Source organism: Castor canadensis, chromosome 12 (assembly GCF_047511655.1).
Source record: "Castor canadensis chromosome 12, mCasCan1.hap1v2, whole genome shotgun sequence".
NCBI lineage: Eukaryota > Metazoa > Chordata > Mammalia > Rodentia > Castoridae > Castor > Castor canadensis.
The window spans coordinates 114303451-114326060 of record NC_133397.1 but is presented as its reverse complement, the minus strand read 5'-3'; the positions used below and the strand labels follow the sequence as shown (position 1 = coordinate 114326060).

Below are 22610 nucleotides of genomic sequence, written 5' to 3'. Positions count from 1 at the left end.
CTTGGTATTTCTCCTTAAGAGAGGGGCTGTCTTTACACCCTCCACCCCCGTCAGAATGACAAAACCAATCCTGGTTTTAATTATGCTTATGTCTGATCCTCTGTAACTCCTTCCTGCTGGGTAGCATCATGCAGAGGTCCCTACCTATGTTTTTGTTGTTCTGACAGAGGATTATGGAGTCCTCTGTCCTAGGAGGCAAGTTGAGATCTAATTGAACTACAGAAAAAAATTGTATGGAAGCCTGGTCCATTGTTTTGGGATGGTGTGAGGTCAGATGACAGAGGATGTAACCAACATTGTGGCATAATCTGTAACTTTATGGCCTGGAGGTGAGAAGAAATAAATCAGGTTAGAGATCCCACCTAAGATGTCAGGTCACCCCTCTGTCCCTGCCAGAAGCAGCAGACATACTTTTACTCATATGCTCCCTCCCCCGTCCCACTGCCTTGTCCTTCATCTGTGTTTGCTTTCACTTCCCTGTGGTTACTGGGGCCCTGGTCTCCAGTGGAAAACTCATGCCATGGTACCTTATGACTTTCTTAAATTACTCCCACACCTAGTTTGTCATGCCACCTCAGTCCACAGCAACTTTAAATCGGCTGTTGGGTGCTAACTCCTAACCCCACAAGGGGAGAGGGAAAACAAACAGGCGCAGGCATACACAGAGATGCTGGCCATTCCTGCTGGACTCCTTGGGCACAGCGATAATGCCTGCCATAGCTAAGGCAATCCATAGAGAGGGCCCTGCACGCATCCAAAGCTGCCAGCCATACAAGGAGGCAACTGCTACCCGCCGTCATTTCCCCTCCCCCCAAAAAAAGGGATGAGAGAAAAAAATCAAACGCACGCAGGTATGTGCACATGGGGGAGGGGTGACAGGCTGCAGGGGAGGGCCTGGAAGACAGGATTGGTCATCCCGACTGTGGTGGGAGCTGTGGTGCCACTTTGTGCAGGCCGGCTCCCATCCCACCTCACGCCTGGAATGTGACGGACCAAGCCCTTGGAGCCAATTCTTATCTCAAGGTTATGGTCCCAAAAAGCACTAATGTAACCTTCCAGGAACAGAAAAAAATGGGCATTGCTGTCGTCTCTAAACTCATTTAAAATTTCCTCTACTTTTGGCCTCAGCATAAAATATTTTTTCCTCCAAATATTAACACTAGTCATCCCTTGTAGCACTGTGATTGCCCTGGGACTCCCTGTGAGTACCCTTCTCTAACCTTACAGGCACCTCTCCAGGTGATGCATCTCTTTGTTAAAGAGGTAGCCTTTGTTAAAGAGGCTGCCTACTTTTGGCTAAAAGGCAGGATCCTAGAGTTTTTCTCTCACTGCATGGGTAAGGTGGCCTACTCTGACCAATCACTGCATTTCCTTTGGTCCTGGTCACAGATGGTGGAAGGAAGTCAAGAGACAGGGACGTCTGCTCTTGTTAGTCGGGACGCTAATGAGATCCCCAGTCGGGATGCAGACAAAGGGGGAGTCTGACAAGTTCGTCTAGATGGGACCTACCCCCTCCAGTCTTCTGGCCTCCGTACCCAAGGGGTTTCTGCTGGCCTGTCTATTGAAACATTGGCAGGACCTTGACCTATTAATCTCAAGGAAAAAACTCCTCATCTTTCTTTGTACTGAGGCCTGGCCTCAGTATCCCTTGGGTGACCAACAGAAGTGACCTTTAGAGGGCTCCTTAAGTTATAATACCTACTCCAATTAGACATTTTCTGTAAAAGGGAGGAAAAGTGGACTGAAGTCGCCTATATACAGCTTTTCTTTTATCACTGAGACCACCCAGAATGGCTCCATTATTACTATCTAGATACTCAAACACTGGCTATTCTTTGTAAGCCACAGGATAAACATGGGGAAGGAGGACCAGAAAAGCCCCTTACCAATGACAAGGACCCTGACACTACTGCTCCAGCCTCTGCCCTACCTTCTAAGCCACCCCAATATTCAGAACCTCCTAATGAATGTTTTCCCCTTCATCAGGCAGTGGTAGGAAGAGAGCAACTCTATGTCCCCTTCCAGCTATCAGATCTAAGGGAGATTAAAAAAGATCTGGGTAGCTATACTGATGCCCCAGACCAATACATCCAATCCTTTATCTCTGTGATCCAAACCTTCGAATTGGCATGGAAGGATATAATGCTTCTACTAGACCAGACTCTTTCCTCATTAGAAAAGCAATGGGTCCTGGTCCAGTCCACTCAGGTTGGAGGCGATTTCCATCTACAATGAGACCCAATACCCGTGGCACCTGGAAATGAGAGAATGAATATGCCCATGTCCATGGGGGCACAGGCAGTCCCCTTGGCAGATCCACACTGGGATCAAAATGATGAGGAGGATGAATGGCATCGACACCACTTCATCCATCTTATAGTAGAAGGCTAAAAAGGGCCAAAGTCAAACCTCTGAACTGTTCCCAGGTGACTGTAGTACAACAAAGCTCAGAAGGAAACCCCCTTACCTTTCTGAAGCATCTTAAAGACACTATCAGAAAGCATACCACAGTGGACCCAGAGTCACAGGTGAGAAAGGTTCTCCTCAAAGATAATTTCTAATTCAGTGAGCCCCAGATATCCATTGAAACTCCAAAAGTCTGTGGCTGAAGGGGAAAAATCACTGGACCAACTAATGCAACTAGCCATGTCTGTATACTGTAACCAGGACCTCACTAAAAAGAAAGAAAAGGATAAAGGACAACATGATCTCATCGCAGCTCTTAGGGAGTGCCCACCCCACAGGGGCCTATGTCCTGAGCTTGCTACCATTGTGGACAGGTGGGGCACTTCTTCAGGGAATCCCCACAATGGGGACAGCCTGGGAGATAGCCCCAGCCCCCACTGGGACCTTGTCCTCTCTGCAAAGGTAACCACTGGAGGCCTAAGTGCCCCCATCTCCAAATGAAAGATGGAGAGCCACCTCCTATGGGTTGATGGGTCCCAGGGCCTCCTGTCCAGGCTCCACTTCTTAACATAAATGTTGAGGGGCCTTGGGTAGCCATGATATAGTACAGAAGTGAAAGGTCATCTTCCTCCTAGACAGTGGAGCCCGTTTCTCTGTCTTACCATTCTCTCCCTGTCCCCAGTCCAATAACAAGGTTATCCATTTGGGGCATATCTGGCCAGCCCCTACAGCACTATTTTACTCAGCCTCTGGCCTGCTCTTGTGGAGACCTCCATTTCTGTCACTCTTTTCTCATAGTCCCTGGGACTCCAATGCCCCTGCTGCAATGGGATTTACTATCTCAACTAAAGGTTCAAATTCTACTTCCCCCAGGTGACTAGCTCTGCTGCCCTCTTCTTCAGGAACTAGTAGATCCCAGTGTGGACTCATGGAATGACTGTAAAGTGAGCTAAAACGGCCCTCTCAATTCAAATAAAACTCAAAGATCCCTCACAGTTTCCACATCAAAAACAGAATCCCCTCAAGCCAGAGGGACAATGAGGCCTCTTACCTATCATAAATTCCTTAAAAAAAAAAAAAAGGGCTACTAATTATTTGGTCCAGCTCCTACAATACTCCTGTTCTTGCTGTCCACAAGAGGCCAAACAAATGGAGGTTGGTTCAAGACCTCTGGCTCATTAATGAAGCAGTCATTCCCCTCCACCCAATTGCTCCCAATCCCTATACTCCATTGGCTGAAATACCCTCAAAGCTAAATATTCTCTGTACTAGATTTAAACGATGCTTTCTTTTGCATTCCTCTGCATCCTGACAGTTGGCCTCTGTTTGCCTTTGAAGATTCCACTAACCTTTCACAACAACTAACCTGGACAGTTTTGTCACAAGAGTTTAAAGACAGCCCTCATCTTTTTGGACAGGCCCTAACCAGAGACTTTTTAGATTGACACTCCCCAGAGGCCACCCTTCTTCAATATGACTTACTTCGGTGGAGAGCCACAGTGCCCCTCATCTGCAGGGCAACTGAGTCCTTTTTAACACTTTCTGGCCTCCGGGAATACAAAGTCTCTAAGGAGAAGGCTCAATTATGCCTCCCTCAGGTCACCTACCTAGGCATGGTCTTTAAGGGACAGACTTACTACCTAAGTTATGACTGGATCAACCCAATCCTCTGTTTCCCACTCCACCAGACCATAAAGCAGCTTGGAGCTTTCTTGGGAGTTACAGGATTTTGCAGAATCTAGATCCCTAGATACGCAGCCCTTGCCAGACCCCTTTTTATGCTCCTGCTAATACGCCTATTTGGGCCTTGTATAGCAAATGCTCTCTCCAGGTTCATATCTCAACAGATCCAACGGATCAAACTCCAGCTCGTAGTCAAGGAATACTCACCTCTGCCTACGCATGAGCCTTCCTTCCTGTTCTATCGGGGGCCACTGGAGACTACACAGGTCAACCCCTGAGACAAGTACCACCACCAGTATCCCCTGTCACCCCATTGCCAGCACAAAGCAGCTAGATGAATCATTGCCCCTCTCCCCAACAGCAGTTGGGTCTCAAAGGGAGGACTTGTTGGGTCTGGAGACTTAAAGGGCAGATGAGTGAGTATCCCATTCCCCATGGAGAGCACTGTGATCCCTGCATCCTGAGAAGCTGCATTCCTGCACCCTGAAGAGGAGATGCAGCGTCTGATAGATCTGCCACAGGACTGATGGGCAAAATGCTCTCAAGATTGTTCCCCTCCCCCAATAAGGGGCAAACAGACCAGTTCATCTAAGAAAGTCTAGGAATCCACGGCCAATGAAAAGAGCCCACCTAACCCTTACCCAAACTCAGAGTTAAAGTGTCCATAAAAGCCCCAGCCTTCACCTGAGCAGGGAGCCTCCAGTTTCCAGGCTCTGCTGCACTGCTCTAGCTGTGGCCTTTCCTTTCTCTCTAATAAATCCTACTTCATATACCGGCTTTGACTAACAGGTCACTCAGCTGCCTCACGAGCCAGTTCTCTGGCCTGTGAAGGCAAGGACCCTGGACACCAGCCCACAACATTTCACACCAGCACGTAACAAAACTGTATCAATTGAGCACTCTTACTCAGTCCCCACCAACCTTGGGGTACAGTGCAGACTCCCCAGGTAGCACATCAGGTCCGAGAGAGTGAATTCTGCCCACATGGAGTGGGTACTGGGGAGCCCAGCCTGGACCTCACTTCACAGTTAACCACGAGCCACCCTGAGTCTACTAGTTTGACACCCACAAAATGTTTATTAGAGATTTGGGAGTTGAAGGCTTTAGTGCAACAGTTATTCCAGCCTGGAATCTGTTCTTCCCGTTCCCCATCAGACAATGTGCTTTTTCAGTTGTCACAGCTCTGGTTCTCATCTAGGCTGGCAGGCCTTGGGTATAATGCAAGAGCCGGCCTGACTGTGGGGAGGAAAGTTGAGAGAGATGAGGCCCTCTGGGTCTGGATCAATGGGTACAGGTCGCCCTGGGTCTTTTTGAACCCTTTAGAAATTATCTTATACTCACTGTCCTGGTAAGTTCATCTGCATATATACTCATTCAGCCTGGTCACAGAGATAGAGATGAGGTCAGATGGGGCACCGTGAGGTTAAGCTCAGGTACCAAGCAGAGAAATTTGGATTTTCTGCTCTCCAGGGATCAATTCATCAGCTTTTCTTTGTAGGCCACTTCCTTGTGGCCCCATTCATCCAGGATTTGCTGAGTCACTGGGTGAGATCTGGGTTCTCTTTTATGTGGCACTGTAATGTTCTGGATCACTTTATCATGTTAGAGGTCCTTTGTCTGTGTGCAAACCCAGGTAGGCAGGAGCTTCCCAGGAAATGGATCCTGTTGGTGCAGTCAGGGAGTGACAGGACCTCCTGTGGGGAAGCAAGAGGGTGCACAGAGAGCACAGAATGGCAGACACAGAGCCTGGGTGACTCTAGCCCTGTCCCCCTCACCAGCTGTGTGAGCACGAGGAAGCTGCTTCATTCCTCTGAACCTCAGGGGCCGTCATGATAAGTGGAGATGGTAGGATGGATCTTGCAGGATTGTTGAGTGGATGTTTTGAACCTATATTGCGATGTGTATGTGTATAAAACACATGTCAATGCTTAGTCTCTTGTCATTACAGCCAACTGAAGAGCTCCATTCCCAGAGCTGGGGAGCAAGGCAGACTGCTATGCTTCTGCACTTGAGCAGGGTCCTGATTTGCTGTGGGGCTTCTCCAACCCCAAAGGAGTTGCATTTCCAGAGATCCTGCTTCTGTTTTCTACTGGCAGGGTCTGAAAATGATCTATAGCTTCCTGAAGTACAGTTGCTTCCTCCCAAGATTTGTGTTACCAATTCTGGTCACGTGGGGGCATCAAGTAGCATCTTGAAAGAGCAGGAGATGAGAGAGATGAGCCTCTGTATGCTGCCCAGAGCCCTGGTGAGCAGCTGGATCCCTGCCCACCTGCAATAATCTTGCACTTCCTCCTTGTCCCACTTTCTCATATCCAATCCTTATCAGCCCTCTTTTTTCCACCATAAATTATTTCTCCCCCATCCTAGCATTACTGTGTCCTTCATTAAAGCTAATCACACCACCTTGCCAGGCAGTGGCTGTGTCTGCTTTGGGGAGCTTGACTGGATCTTCCCCATTGAACTCAGCCCAATGCTCCCCAGTTCTTCTGGAAAGACCTCACTCTCCAGTAAGGTCCCTGCCAGGTCCAGTCTGATTCCCAAAAACGCTTGAGTCATGCTTACTCTGTGCTTTGTCTTTGTCCTCTTGCTTCTGGTCCCTGCCCTCACCAGCTCTCGCTGCCACCTCCAAGGAGCTGACTGGAGATTCTGGAAATGGCTGGGTTCAAAGGGATTCTGGTGGGGTAAAAGGGATTTGAGATTTCCTGGTCTCATTCTGACACCCTCAGAGCAGGTGGCCCCAGGAGGCTCTCCAGAGTATAAAGGGCGTCTTTCTGAGTCTGGAATCTCATCACTCTTCAGCAGTAATGAGAATTCCCAAGGTGAGGTGGGTGAGAGTCTCAGTGAGCAGGAGACCCAGGGTGGTGGGAATTCCCAGCAGGAAGAGCCAGGATCTTTTTGCCTCCCTCATGGTAAGTCTGTATCACATCTGTAGGCCTCTGTGTGTTCTGCCTGTGAAATGTGTTACACTCTTTTTTTTGTTTGTTTCTACCACTCATGTTCTCTGGCATTATTTTCTGTATGAGGCACAGTGCAAGGCACAGCGGGACATGCAAAGATGCCCCCATCCCCCAAATTCGGACCGAGTATAGCATAAAGTTGCAGAAATACCACACTGTGAGATACAGGTGGTACCACTTGGGTACAGGTTAGTACAATCTAGGTCTCACCTCACAGCTAGTCATGGGTCACTCAGAGTTCACTTGTTTGACACCAACAAAATATCTTTTATTAGAGATTTGGAAATTTGGGGCAAAGTGCAACAGGTTTATCTACCTGGGATATGTTTTGCTTCGCCACTCTCCTTCAAGCAATGTGTGTTCTCAGTTAGGTGTTATCAGCTCTGTTCTGGTCCAGGCAAGTGTGGCCTTGGGGGTTGTACAAGAGCTGCCTTAACTGTGGGGAGGTGAAGTGGGGGAGAGCAGAATGCAGCAGCCTGACACCAGCTGGGCCTGGCTTGTTGTGCACAGACAGGGGTATATCTCTTTGAACTCTATCCTGGAAAGAAGGCCCACAGCACAAGGGTCCTATGGCCAGGTCCCTGTATCCTGGCAGGGGATGAGGTCGGGTGGGGCACAATGAGAATGGACTCTGGTACCAGGTGGAGAAATTTGGACTCTGCTCTCAGAAGATCAATTACAAGCCTTTCAGTCTTTCTACTGGGTCATTTTCCCTATGTCCCATTTATCCAGAATTTGCTGAGTCACTGCAAAGAATGTCTGGACATTCTTCTTCCAGACACTGGTAAGTCTTGGTCCCTTTGTTCTGTTAGATTTTTCCTCTGTGTGCAAACCCTGGCAAGCAAGACCTTCCCCATGGAAAAGGGGATGGGAAGTGATGGGGGAGAAACTACAGAAAGTGTGACCACATGCTATTGGCAATGACGTAGTCTGTGATCAGATTTCCAAATTCTTTGTGACCCACATGGAAGAATCCATGGCAGGACAGAGGGTGTAATGGAGTTTATTAAAAGTTAGGAAGGGGAATTACAAAAGGGGTCATGGTGGAACCAAATGGAAGCTGCAAGCAGAGAGCGTCTTTTTTCTCTTCCAGGTGCTTTTAGAACTATGCTCACCTATGGGATGGTGAGAACCTGGAAATTCCTAAGCAATAATCGATGAGTGGGGAGGGGCAGGGGTGGTCCCTGGGCCAGCTGAGGGTGGTTCTAGTTGTTCCTGAGGTAGGATGTGAATAACCTACACATTTGCAATTGAAAAGAAGGCTCAGAGAAAGAGAGGAATGTTCAATCTGAAATACAACATGAAGTCATATTTTCTAAGAGCCCCGAACTTCTGAACTTTCCCTAACTCTAGCCTGCTTCACACACACAGAGAACACAGAATGGCAGACCCAGAGCCAGGCGGACTCCAGACCTGTCCCTCTCACTAGCTGTGTGGACAGGAGAGAGTCTCCTAATCTATAGATCTCAGGTTCCCTCCAAAGTGGTGAAAGTAAGACAGATCTTGCAGGATGGTCGGGTGGATTTTTTGAACCTATATCATAATGTTGGTAGGGTTTGCTACTAGATTGGTAGGAGCAGGAATGAGGAACTATAAGACTACAAGATTCCATTCTAAAATACCAATTGGTCTACATCCTAGGCCAACAACTAAGATAATGGCCTTATACCCTTTTTATGGAGCCCAGTCCTCATATTAAGACTGGGCATTTGAGAGTATAATGATTGCTATGTGACCATCCATAGTAGGCCCTAGACCAAGAATGGCAAAGAAGATGAAACGTGCAGGCCTATGCCTTCCCACACCCTGGCAGCCCTTTGTGCAGGGGTCAAACCACTGGGGAAGGTCACAAGGCCCTCATTTTCTGCTCCCTATGAACCCTACCCTAGTGGATAAAATCCCAACCTCCACCAGCTTGCATGCACTCAGTCCTTACCGGAGATGCCCACCTCACCCAGCAAGGTGTAATTCTGATTTTTCTAATAAATTACTCTTTAGTATCTTCCTACTCTGTGGTTGTTTTGCTGCACAGAGCAAAACAGAGTCCTAATCCTAGACACTATACTCAAGAATTGAACATATGGAACACCCCAGCAATGTCTAGTGGGGCTAAAGGAATCGCAAGGTTTCCAGTCTCATTACAGGAAAATGAAAACTCCCTTCCCAGCGTTGGGGAGCTAAGTGGACTAGGCTCTGCGTGGCACTTGACCCCCACAGACAAGATGCTCCTGGAGCGGGGCAGCTCTGTCCACTGGGCAGCAGACCTGAGTTCTAGCTTCCTCCTTCCCACTCACAGGTCCTGAAAACCATCTCTGCCTACATGAAGTCCAGCTGCTTCCTCCTAAGACCTCTATTTTTGAAGCTGGTCCATTGGTGCATCAAGAGAATATAATGCCCACATGCAGAGGAACGACTTGTCAGTGCCCTGTGGCCCTGGGCCCTGGGCACAGCAGGTTCCCTGCACTCCTGACTCAGTCTTCTCACTGCTTCTCTTCTCCTCTCTACTCTGCAAGGCCTTATTGGCTTCTGTTTTTCAGTGACAAAGGGACCCAATGGAGAAACACTATGGTACAATTTCTATTCTATGGTCAAATTATCATTCTAACTAATGTCTTTCAAAATTATTTCTCTAATCAATCTGAATAATTAGATTTTAAAAAATTAGATTTTTCAGGTAAATGCAGAAATTTCTATTGCCAAGCTCAAGATGTATAAATCTTAGATTAACAAGGGTTTATGACATAATGAGGACTATAAAAACTCAGAAGGTCAGACGTGTGTGTATGTGTGTGTGTTTGTGGGGTATTGTTTGGTTCTGGGCAAACCTACACTGGAATTCTCTTTAAGGATGGAGTTGCTTCCTGAGCCTAGAGACAAGCCAAGAACCAGGGTTGGAGGAGTGGACATGTCTGACTGCAGAGGCAGCATTTGTAGCAGGCATTGCACTCTGACAACCCCAGAGACTCTGACCCCTGTCTTCACTGAGATAGGCCGGGCATGTGACTTCCTTGATTTAACAGCCATGAGTAACCTCTGCCTGTCGTCCACCCCCACTCCACACCTTTGCCTGGTGAATTCAAACCGTTATTGGCACACCGGGTTCATACCCTGTATTAACAAAGCCTTAGCTAATCTCCCAAATTTATTTCCTACAGAACCACAATCTTGTCCTTTGCCTTGTAAACTCCTTCCATTTCTCAGTTCTGTCATCCGTGTTCCACTGTCTATTGTATGCACTAGAGTCCTTGAAACAAGACTAATTCAACCCCAGGACAATTTATCCCACACCTCTTGGTTTTGAAAGTCTTCTGTCTTCAAGGAGGGAAGCTGGGAGTATTTTTGGTAGGACTTGTTTCTGTGAAGGTGTGGTGATCCCAGAGTGGCTTAAGGCCACTTGAGCCACCCTCTCCTACCAAGAGCCCACGGAGATCAGGCACCTGGGTCAGGGTTAGAATCCAGGGACCTGGACAGCTGATGGTCTGGCCCTGCCCTCCCTGTGTTCCTATGTGGTGTCCTCCAGTGTCCCCTCTGGGTAGAATCCGATCTTCCCTTAGAAGCTGGATAGACATCTTGCCCCTAGGAACACAGAATACCCTAGCTTATAACCCATCTGTGAACTTAGGGTCACTGTGCTGGTCCCTGAGAGTTTCTGAGAGCTGGCTTCAGTCATGGGGTGCTGGGAGCACCCCTCACACCCTCTGCTCTCTGTGCCTGGTCTTTGATTTAGATGCAGCAACAGGACCAAAATACTGTGACTAGTTTGCATAATCCTTGCGCCTATGACCTAAGGGCTGGGTGCCCCATATTCCCTACAGGAAAATGGAGAGCACGTGTTCTTGAGTCTGCCCTTGAATGGTCTAATTCCCAATTCACTGACCATGTTCCTGTACAAGAAGCTGTCATCCTTTGTAGTTTCTTTTAAATCGGCTAGAATCCTTTCTTCTAGTGATAGGTGCTGATTTAAACTCTCAGGTTGGGGACGTTGTTCTTTAGCCAGACACCTGCAGCCTGGGCCTCCAACAATGGGTCTCTGCAGCCTGGGGCCATCCCATGCAGAAGGGAAAGGAAGGGAGAACAGTTTGCTCTTTCACCATGTGCTTCAGGTGCAAGGGCAGGGATGGCTCCCAGCAGACTCAGCAGAGTGTATGGGCGGGAGACCCCTTGTCTGGGCTAGCAAGCAGCCCGGCCCAGGTGCCGTGATCTGGCTCCAGGGACTTCTGGACAGAGGCACCCTTGGGTCTTCCTCCTGCAGGTCCAAAGGTGCCAGGCCCGGCCCCACTGGCTTCAGCACTGGAGTGCCTGGGAAACTGGGGCAAGGGTGGTTGGTGCCTGTGAGGGGTGGAGTGGGGCGGAGCCATGTACTTGACCAGGGTCAGCTCTAGCTGGCCACTAGATAAAATCGCAGCTGAGACCCGCCAAGGCAATCTGTGAGCTCCACCGTGCCAGCGCCATGCCTATGACACTGGGTTACTGGGGTTTCCGCGGGGTGAGCGAGGGGTCTGCTTGGAGGGCACAGGGGCACTGGGCGGAGGCTTTCTGGAGAGGCAGGGAGGAGCCTTTTCTAGGAGTGAATTCTCTTCAGGCCATGCTGGAATCCTCTTATAATTCTCAGCACTCAGAAGCTGACACATCTGGGAGTGTCTCTGTCTCTGTCTCTTTTTCCCTCTTTCTTGCAATGTGGAGTGGTGTTAAGCATGGGCCAGGGGGTCACTGGAGAGGGTGAAGTCACACAATCGGGGTTGCTCCCTCTGATCTCTGTCCCCTGCCTTCTCTCCCAGATGACTCATCCCATCCGCCTGCTTCTGGAATACACAGACTCAAGCTATGAGGAGAAGAGATACACCATAGGGGACGGTAATGACACCTCCTGTTCAGACCTCTGCCCACTCATGCCTGGTCACCTGCCACTCAGCTCTGCAGGCCTCCTCCTGCTGGACCTAGGGCCCACCCCTTCCTGAAACCCCGTGGGTGCTGTTTGCTCTTCCAATGCCGGAAACGGGTAGTGGACTTCCTGGCTCATCTGTATTTCTAATTAGGTTGGGTTCCTATTGGGCTTTGCCAAAGCAAATTGAAAGCCTTAGTCATGCAGGGTCCATAGCCCTTATGACCTCCCCTACACAACTCGCTCCCCTATCTTGGAATGTGAGATAGAGTGCACATCCACACCTCAGGGAGGGGGGTCTTGCCCCACCCCTCCAGGAATGTTGGGGAAGAAGGGCTGGACTCAGGGGATCTTTGTTTTCACTCCATCTTGTCCACCACAGCTCCTGACTATGACAGAAGCCAGTGGCTGAGTGAGAAATTCACACTGGGCCTGGACTTCCCCAATGTAGGTACAGGGAAGGGGGCGTGGGGAAGCGTGGGCCTCCCTCCCTCCTTCCCTCCCCTCCTGCCCAGCTGAGAGTTCTAGCACTCACTCCTGTGGTCTACACCGTGTTCCTCTGATGCTCTGGGTCCCAGCTCTGCATTCATTCTGCAGTGTATTTATGTGTGCTCGCCATGGCCAGGCCCACTGAGTGGCAGGTCCCATGTCTGTCCTAAGCAGGGAAGGGCTGCTGGGACCTGGGCTCCCACCTGACCTTCCATGTGGTCCATGCAGCTGCCCTACTTAATCGATGGGGCTCGCAAGATCACGCAGAGCAACGCCATCTTGCACTACATTGCCCGCAAGCACGACCTGTGTGAGTGGGGCTGGCTGCAGGGTGTGGGGCAGTGGGCGTCCCCTGGGCTTGTCTGGGGTGGGTGCTGAGGGTGTGTGTGCTGTGTGGCTGCAGGTGGGGAGACAGAAGAGGAGAAGATCCGTGTGGACATTGTGGAGAACCAGGTCATGGACACACGCATGCAGTTCTTCATGCTCTGCTTTAACCCTGACTTTGTGAGTTCCTGGCTTCATGGACCAGGCAGGGGTTGTAAGAGGAGTTAAACTTTTGTATTGGTATCTAAACCTTTTCTGTTAGGTAAATGAACTCCTTTTTGGTACAGCTTCTCTAAACTTCCTATTGTGCCAACAGATTGACCCTTATCCTCCCAGCATGTCAAATCAGCACTGTGAATTGATGCACACCAGTCTAGATTATTATTCTAGCATTCCTACCCTAAACATTGACACAATTCTGTCCTCACCGTCCACACCTTCTGGCATACACACTCAAGCCATGAAGAAAGAGGTGCAAGATGGTGGAATAATACACTGCACCCGGGTCTTTATTTGTCTACCCAGCCATTTCCCCAGAGCCTGGTCTTTGGTATTAGCAAGAATTAGGACGCTTTCTGAACAGGCAGCTCAGTGTCAGCAAGATGACCTTTGCTCCTTCCTTTCAACACCAAACACTCCTCCTCTCTATGCACACCACTCAAATATCTGTTCTGCTCGTGGGCCTTTCCCTCTGGGGATAACTTTGTGTCATCTCCTGAGATCTTGAAATACTTTACTTTTTTGGTTTTACTGGATACCTGGGTACACAACCTTCCAGGTACTCAGAAACTTGTTGCTCAGACTCACAGAAACTGGTTTGAACATCAGTGGTTGCAAATTCAAGGACAGTGTTGTTAGTTGTGTTCATCTTCTGAACACCTGTGACAGGTAGGATCAGCTCAAACAGGATTCTAAATACTAAAGCAGCAGTGTATGAAATGCAAGCCTCTAGCCTGACCCAGGCCCAGTCTCTGGAAGATGACTGTTCACCCCTGGCCATCTGAGTCCTGTCCAGCTCTGGTGAGATCAGCCTCTTGTGTCTGAGGATGGTGACAGTTAATCTTCTGCCTCAGGAAAAACAGAAGCTAGAGTACCTGCAGGACCTCCCTGAGAAGATGAAGCTCTACTCACAGTTCCTGGGGAAGAGGCCATGGTTTGCAGGGGACAAGGTAAAGGGGAGGGAGATGGAAAGGAGAAGGTGGCATTCATCCCAGGTTCAGAATTTCCAGCCTGCTCATCCTTGACCTTCTGCAGATCACCTTTGTGGATTTCCTGGCCTATGACCTGTTTGACCTGCAACGTATGTTTGAGCCCAAATGCCTGGATGCGTTCCCAAACCTGAAGGACTTCTTGTCCCGCTTTGAGGTGATGCCCTTGCTCCTCCCTCCTCTTGAAGGCACTTCTTTCTCTCCCCATTTCCACGATGCTTTCCTAGTCTTGGAGCATTTATTTACACTGGCTTTATGAAACGACCTATGCTCAGTGTCTTACATCTAAAGTGTCATATTTGCAGTTTCACAACCTATACCACTGGACAGATAAGGACCTTCAGACTGTAGAGCAGAGTCAGTTGCCAAGGTCCCAGCACCAGTGCAGGTGTGCTGGGCTCCCTGTGGGCTTCTAAGGGTAGCAGTCAGTGGCTGTCCCTGATTTGTGCCAAAGGGAAAAGTCTAGGTCCTTGTGGAGGAGGGGAAAATGTCAGGAGTGTGTGTGCAGCTAGCATTAGGAGTGTGAGACAAAGTGGATTGCTGTGAAACACCTAGCTGCAGACAATGTTCATGCCTAATCTGTGTACGAGAGGCTTTGCTCAGTCAGATCCTCAACAGGGAAGGCACTGAGATCCTAGGACTATGGTTGGTGCTGGCCTGAGTAGACCTGTGGGTGCCTCTGTGGAAGGATTTTATCCTGAATTTGTCAGTGGTTGGGTACCCTGTTGCTTTCCTTTCATCCTTCTCCCTCTACTCTTTAATAGCTCTTGTGTTTCAGCTTTGCAATGGGTTGTGTTCTCATTTCCACTCATATTCTCTGGCATTCTTTATATGAGCACACTGCTGGTTCAGTGAGGTGTGCAAAGATGTCTCCACACCCTGGGACTGAACGTTGCAGAGAAGAGCAGGCAGATCAGACTATGAGGTGCACCTGGTACCGCTTTGATGCTGGGGAGGCCAGCCAAGACCTCACTTTGCAGCTAGCCATGGGTCACCCAGAGTCTACTTGTTTGACACTCATAAAACCTACTTTATTAGGGATCTGGGAGTTGGCGACATCAGTGCTACAGTTTTTCAGTCTTGAACCTGAACTCCTTCCCTCTCCTTATCAAGCAATATGCTTTCTCAGCAAGTTCTCATCAGCTCTGTTTCTGGTCCAGGTGGACTGGCCTTGGAGATTGTGCAAGGGCTGGCTTGACTCTGGGCCTGGGGTAGGATGGAGTGGAAAAGAGCAGAAGGTTGCAGCCTGAGGTCAGCCAGGCCTGCCCTGTTGGGTACAGACATCCCTGGATCTTTGAGTCTTTCAGAATTTATTTGGTCACTCTGTCTTGGTGCACAGCGTATCTGAATGTCAATCATCCTGGTCTATTCTAACAGGGTTGGAGATGAATAGGTTGGGGCACAGTGAGGTGCATTCAGCTGTCAGGTTTCAAAGTTTGTGTTTTCTGCTTTGGGAGAATGAAAACCATCTACTTGTCCTTTTCTTGAATTTCACCTATCATGGTGTCCCCTTACAGTCAGAATTTGCTGAGTCAGTGGGTGGAATCAGGGCTCTCTGCCTACAGACTCTGGCAGTCTTTGCCCCTTGTCCTGCTAGTCTCTACTCTGTGTGGGAACCTGGCAAGAAAGAGCTTCCCAGTGAAAGCAGAGCAAGTCTGTGCAGACAGGGAGCACAGGACCTCCTGTGGGGAAGAAAGATGAGTCTTGGAGGATTGTTGAGTGGATATTTTGAGCCTGTGTTGTAATGTCCATTGGGTATGAACCTTGCACAGTGTCCCATCTCCACTTCATTACAGGAGCCTAAAGATTCCCTTCCCAGAGCTGGGGGGCTAAGCAGCTCATGGACAGGCTGCTCCAGGAGTCAGGGCAGCTCAGTCCAGTGGGCAGCAGCCCTGACCTCCTATTTCTCCTTCCACTCTCAGGGCTTGAAGAAGATCTCTGCCTACATGAAGTCCAGCCGCTACCTCCCTACACCTGTGTTTGGGAATATGGCCCGTTGGAACTCAAAATAGGACAAAAATGCCAAGACATTCAGGGGAGACTCACAGCTGCCATTGTTGGCTTGGGTTCTAGGGCATAGCTTGGTCTCTGCACCAAACTGGGACCATTTTCTCATCCTTTCGCCTTCATTTTATTCCCTTCTCCTTCATTTTTTTCTACTCAACACTTCATGTAGTCAAGCCTGTTAAGCTTTAGCTCCCCACATTTTCCTGGTAAGCCTGCTCCTCCCCTTCCTTGTTCCTGTTCTAAATCCAGACACTCCTCTTCTCTGCTTCGAGGAGCTTGATTGACCCTGAGTTCCCTGCAATGCCCAAAAGTCTAGTCTTGCCTGATATACAGGCCCTGGTCCCAGTGTGGGGTGCCCCAGACCTGTGTAACCCCCAGTAAAGCCTGAAGCACACTTGCTCTGTGTCTTGTCTTATTGCCTCTGGCCCTCTGGGCTGACTGTGTTGATGCGGTTGGGATCTCTTTATTCTGTTGTCCAGAACGGGGCCTGGGTGAGGGGGATTTGGTGGGGGGAGCTCTTGGTGGCCAGCAAGAGTTGCAAGGTGTGTGAGTCATTGCTGTCCCTATCCATACCCTGAGATCCGTACAGAAGGTGTTCCTTCCTTCTTTGCCAGGCTCTCATTAGTTCTGCAGCACAGAGGGCCCCATCAGCCATATGTAGAGAGGTGCTGAACTGATGGGAAGGCCCCAAACCATCCACAGGCCAACCTCCTTCTGCCCCTCTTCCAGAAGCCTTCCCTGATCTTGGTATCCATCCTCTATGTTCTCAGGACATTTCTCTATAAACTTTTCCCTCTGTTTGCAAGTGGCACTGTGTGTTTTCACCCAATGTCATCATTGGTTTATTGAAAAGAAAAAATATTAGAGTTGGGAGTTACCCTGTGATAGAAATTGAGGCAGGAAAAATATTAATGGGTCTAGAACAAGGGTCAGCAAACATTTTCCCTCATCGGCCAAATTTTAGACTTAGGGGCCACATGTTCTTCATGATTTTTCTTCAAGTCTGTTGTCAGTGTGTAGAAGCTATAAACCATAAATAAATGAGTAGGTCTGCATCCCCACTGAACTTTACTTACAAACACGGACGACTGCAACAACCAGAAAAATCAACCAGTTCAAATATGGCAATTCACATGAATAGACATGTTACCAGAAAAGATATGCAAGTGAATAATAGCACAGGAAAAGTTGCTCAGTGTCAGTATTCATGAGAGGAATGCAGATTGAAACTGCAAGAAGATTCAACTTCACTTCCATTAGCCTGTAACAAGTGTTGGTGAGGTTGTGGGAGATTGGAACCATTTTTCATGTTGGTATGAAGAGTGTGGAATGAACTGTCAGACAGTTTAAAAAATGAAAAATACAATGCATGTACACTTCAATACAGTCTGATGCATCAATTCCATTTCTTGGTATATACTCCAAGGTCTGCAAGATCTCAACAATCTATTTTTGCAGTACTTGGGTTTGAAGTCAGGGCTTACACATTGAGCACGCCACCAGTCCTTTTATGTGATTTTTTTGAGATAGGGTCTCAGAAACTATTTGCCCAGGCTGGCTTTGAATGGAGATTCTCTTGATCTCTGTCTCCTGAGTAGCTAGGATTACAGGCATGAACCTCTGGTGCCGAGTCAATGTTTTATTTGTTGATTTATTTATTTTGGTACTGTGACTTGAACTCAGGGCCTTGCACCTGTTAGGCAGTTGCTCTACCACTTGAGCAACTCCACCAACCCTCAACTTTATATTTATACACCCATGTTCATAGTAGCAATATTTACAAGAGAGAAAGGTAGATGCAAGCCAGGTATCCATCAACAGATGAATGAATCAACAAAATATGGTTTATATATTAAAAGAAATGTTACTCAGACTCAAAAAGAAGCAAATTCTGACACAGGATAAAACTTGGATGAAACTTGAGAGCATTTTGAAAGAAGTCTGTGACAAAAATTCATAAAATGTATGAAACTGTTGCTATGAGGATCATAGCACCATCAGAGTCATAGAGACAGAAAGAAGAATGGTAGTTTCCAGGGACAGAAGAGGGAGGGGAATGAGGAGTTGTAGTTTAATGGGTGAAACCTCCCGTTTTACAAAATGAAAAGTGTTACAGAGATGGATGGTGGTGATGGCCGCAAACATTGTAAATCACATAATAAGACTGCATTGTTAAAATGTGTGAGATGGTAAGTTGTACATTATGACTTGTTTGCCACAATAAACATAATTAACAAAACAAAGCAAAGAGCCATGCTTTTCTGATCCATGAGCCATTGGCTCAAAATAAAAGAGAAAGGCATATTAAAGCTGTTCTTTTCCTTTTTTTGACAGTACTAGGGTTTGAACTCAGGGCCTCACACTTGCTAGGCAGTCACTTTACCCCTTGAGCCAGTCCACCAGACCATAAAGATAAAACACTGTATTAGAGCTGGGCGCTGGTGGCTCACACCTGTAATCCCAGCTACCTGGGAGGCTGAGATGCCTGGGGAAATAGTTTGTAAGACCCCAAAATAACCAGAGCAAAATGGACTGGAGGTGTGGCTCAGTGGTGGAGTGCCTACTTTGCAAGTGTGAAACCCTGAGTTCAAACCCCAGTCCCACCAAAGGAAAAAAAAATATATATATATATTTGAAAATATAAATGTGAGTATCAAAGAAAAGAAATCTAAATAAATCTATCCTTAAATAAGGGGGAAGGCATGAGATGCAGACAATTGCAATGAAAAGCAAATTTCTTAACGTTGTGGTCAAAATTAGAAGAGATAAAAACACAACTCTTTAAATCCTCAGGTAGAAGTAGTATAAGGTATGTCCTTCAAACCCAGGCCACCAAACTGAGGATTTGACTTGTGTAGAACTCAGTGCCCATTCTTGCTTCAGTGTGTCTCTTGTCTTTCTAGAATGGGAAAAGGGGTCACGTTTGCTGAAAATGGCCATGTGCATTAGAGTCTGCCAGGTTGGTCTGGGATCACCTGTTGTTCCTTACACTCCGTCCCTAAAAATCCCCCATCACATTGTATTTGTGGAGAAGGATGCGGCTGAAAGAGACCCCAAGGTAGCAGCTTCTGGAAAACAATCATTCTTCTTTCATGCTGCAGGTCCCTGGGAAGAGTCCAAGGCTTTGCCCTGCCCCGTGGAGTTATTCTGGGACTCAGCTGGCCAGAGTCTGCTGTGGCTCAGACTTTCTGAATCATCTTGTGCCCCCTGCTGGTGTGAACCAGGTAGGGCTTGGCTCATGAGTCAGATCTCTTGAATTCCCAACTCTGTGGACTCATTAGAGCTACTTACTGTCCAGGTTGTTCCCTATGTGGTCACCAGTGGCCCTCATAACACCAAACTGACTTAGCTGGTTACTCTTTTTCAGTCCCCACTGTGATGGATTTCAGAGCCACTGGTTATTAAAAGAATTTACTGAGACAGAAGAGTAAGAAAAGCAAAATTTTATTAGGACACCATAAAAAAAGGAAGGATGGCAGGAGTTAAGCAAGGGAGCACAGTGTTCTTAGTTGTGTTCATCTTCTGTACACCTCTGACAGCAGGGTCAGCTATCAAACAGGATTCTAAATACTAAAGCAGCAGTGTATGAAATGCAAACCTGTAGCCTGACCCAGGCCCAGTCTCTGGAAGATGGCTGTTCATCACTGGCCATCTGGGTCCTGTCCAGCTCTGGTGAGACCAGCCTCTTGTGTCTCAGGATGGTGACTGTTATCTTCTGCCTCAGGAAAAACAGAAGCTAGAGTACCTGCAGGACCTCCCCGAGAAGATGAAGCTCTACTCACAGTCTGGGGAAGAGGCCATGGTTTGCAGGGGACAAGGTAAGGGGGAGGGAGATGGAGATGACAAGGTGGCATTCATCCCAGGTTCAGAACTTCCAGCCCACTCATCCTTGACCTGCAACATATGTTTGATCCCAAATGCCTGGATGCGTTCCCAACCTGAAGGACTTCCTGTCCCGCTTTGAGGTGATGCCCTTGCTCCTCCCTCCTTTTGAAGGCACTTCTTCCTCTCCCCCTTTCCATGATGCTTTCCTGGAGATGAGTGAAAATTCACTAGCATTTCATTGAGCACTGGCTTTCTGCCAGGCTCTGTGTAAGGAACTTACATCTCTAGGGACAAGTTTATCATTACAACATTTCTATAGGGTGAACAGAATTATGACTCCCATTGAACAGACAAGGACCCTGAGGCTGTAGAGGTTATGTTAGTTGTTCATAGTCTCAACACCCGTGGAGGCTGTGGTAGGCACCCTGCAGACCTCTGGCTTCTATGGACAGTTGTCAGCAGCTGTTCTGGTTTTAGATCAAAAGGAAAATTCCAGGCCTTGGAATTCCTGGGTTTCCTGTCCAGGACTTTGTGAGGAGGAGATGTCAGGCGTGTGTGCAGCTGGCATTAGGAGGGTGAGGCAAGGTGGATTGATGTGAAACACCAGGATTTGGACCACGTTCATACGTTATCTGATGAATGCTTTGCTCGGTCAGATCCTTGTTTGGGAGGCACAGAGACCCCAGGGCTGTGGGAGGTTCTGGGGTCCCTGTAGGAGGAATTCATCTTGAATTGTTCGATGGTGTTTATCTTGTTTCTTCTCTCATCCTTCTCCTCTTTCAGATCTCATGTGTTCTGTCTGTGAATGAGGATATAGCCTTTTGTTCCATTTATAAATACTGGCATTCTCCTTTGTATGAGGTGCAGTTTCAGGCTCAGAAGGACATGCTAAGATGTTCTCCATCCTGGTACTGGTATGGCAGAAATAGCAGAAATACTAGGCTGTGAGGTACATGTGTATCACCTACATGTTAAGGAGTCCAGCCTGGATCTCACCTCACAGTTAGTCATGAAGCACCCAGTGTCCTCTTGTGGATACCAACAAAACCTGCTTTTTTAGAGATTTCAGAGTTGGAGGCATTAGTAAAAAGTTATTACTTCCTGGAATCTGTTCTTCCCATTCCCCATCAAGCGATGTGCTTTCTCAGTGAGTTCTCACCAGCTCTGGTTCTGTACAGTTGGGGTGGCCTTGAGGATTGTGCAAGAACTGTCTGTCCATGGGGAAGAGAAACGGGAGAGCAGAATGCAGCAGCCCTGAGGCCAGCTGGCCTGGCTTGTGTACAGAAAGCTGTGGATCTCTTTGTACCCTTTGAGATATCTGCACGTTCTCTATTCTGGGAAGAGGGCCCACATTACTGTAGCCTGGTCCCTGTGTCCAGGCTGGAGGGGAGGTCAGGTGACTCAAAGTGAGATGGACTCAGGTACCAGATGGAGAAAATTGCAATTGCTGCTTTCAGGGAACCAATTAGAACCCTGTCATGCCTTTCTACGTGGGTCCTCCTTCTGGTGTCTCCTTTCATTGGGGACTTCCTGAGTAACTGACTGAGATCTTTCAAGTTGCACTGGCAAGTTCCCAGGTGCTGTGGTTTGCTGAGTCCAACTTCTGGGTGCAAACCCAGGCAGGAAGGAGGCTGCCTATGAAAGAGGAACGTGTCTGTACAGATGGGAGTGATAGGGCCTCCTGTGCGAAGGCAAGAGGGGGCACACAGGGAACACAGAATGGCAAACACAGACCATGCTGACTCTAGTCCTGTCCCTTTCATTAGGTGTGCAAGTAGAAGAAAGTTGCTAAACCTCTGTGGTTTTCCTGATAAATAGTGATAATATGGTAGATCTTGCAGGGTTGCTGAGTGATTTTTGGAGCCTATGTAAGATCTATGTATATAAAGCACAATGTACGTTGTCCATTCTCCCCCTTGTTATAGGAAGTTGAAGAACTTCCATCCCACAGCTGGGATCTAAGCAGACTGGGCTAGGTAGCAGCACTTGACCCCTGTGGACAGGCTCTTCCTGGAGGGAGGCTGCTCTGTCCAGTGGGCAGCAGACCTGAGCTCCTGTTTCTCCTTCTTACTTTCAGAGTCTCAAAATGATCTCTGCCTACATGAAGTTCAGCCACTTCCTCCCAACATCTGTATTTTCGAAGATGGCCCAATGGTCCAATAAGTAGGATTTTGTAATGCCCAGGTTCAGAAGGACAACCTGTTGGTGCCTGTGGTCCTGGAACTAGGGTACATCTGGCACCCTGCACTGCTGCTTCAAGTCTTCTCACTCCTTCTTCTATCCACTCCTTTGTCTTCTGCAAGGCCTTACCTTTCTTCTACTCAACCCCTCCTTCTTCATGCCTCTACAAGCCATATCTCCCCACTTTCTTTCAGTCCAGATGAGTCCTTTCCTCATCTGAGTCCTAAATCCAAACACACAGTTGTTTTCTGCTCCCCAGCACTACCCAAAAGACCAGTATTGACTCATCTGCAGGCCCTGTCCCAATGTGGTGGTTGCCCAGCCATGTGTGACCCCCAATAAAGCCTGAACATACTTGCTGTGCATTTTGTCTAATTCCCTTGCCTGTCTGGACTCAGCAACTGTCACTGCTACTTGGAAGAACCCTGACCCTGCAGTGGCTGGGTTCAGAGAATTTCAAGGGAGTCAGAAGGGACAGGGCTCAGATGGAACAAAAAGTCAGTGGCAGGTGAATTCACCTTCTCGTGGATGAGTTGTTCATCATCTCCTGTCTGGGGCCATCTGTACTTACTATTCTCTGGACTTTGGCTTTGATCTTAGATTTACCCAGTGACTCCCACCTGTGTTCTGAGGTCTGCAGACTTGGAC

The 22610-nt window shown here is 48.2% G+C and overlaps 1 protein-coding gene across 2 annotated transcripts; it reads left to right on the top strand.

Moving 5' to 3' along the window:
• Window positions 1-11373: 11373 nt before the first annotated feature.
• Window positions 11374-21959, top strand: LOC109694809 (glutathione S-transferase Mu 1-like). Of its 2 annotated transcripts, XM_020176971.2 has the most exons (8): window positions 11375-11532; window positions 11825-11900; window positions 12311-12375; window positions 12646-12727; window positions 12821-12921; window positions 13815-13910; window positions 13996-14106; window positions 15872-16353. In XM_020176971.2, exons 1-8 carry the CDS (start codon window positions 11497-11499, stop codon window positions 15959-15961), a joined length of 657 nt encoding a protein of 218 aa, XP_020032560.2. In that variant the 5' UTR covers window positions 11375-11496; the 3' UTR covers window positions 15962-16353. The 2 variants fall into 2 exon arrangements, with proteins under 2 accessions (XP_073906911.1, XP_020032560.2); XM_074050810.1 differs by lacking the exons at window positions 13815-13910; window positions 13996-14106; window positions 15872-16353 and adding exons at window positions 19681-19774; window positions 21859-21959 and having other exon boundaries at window positions 11374-11532.
• Window positions 21960-22610: the final 651 nt, after the last annotated feature.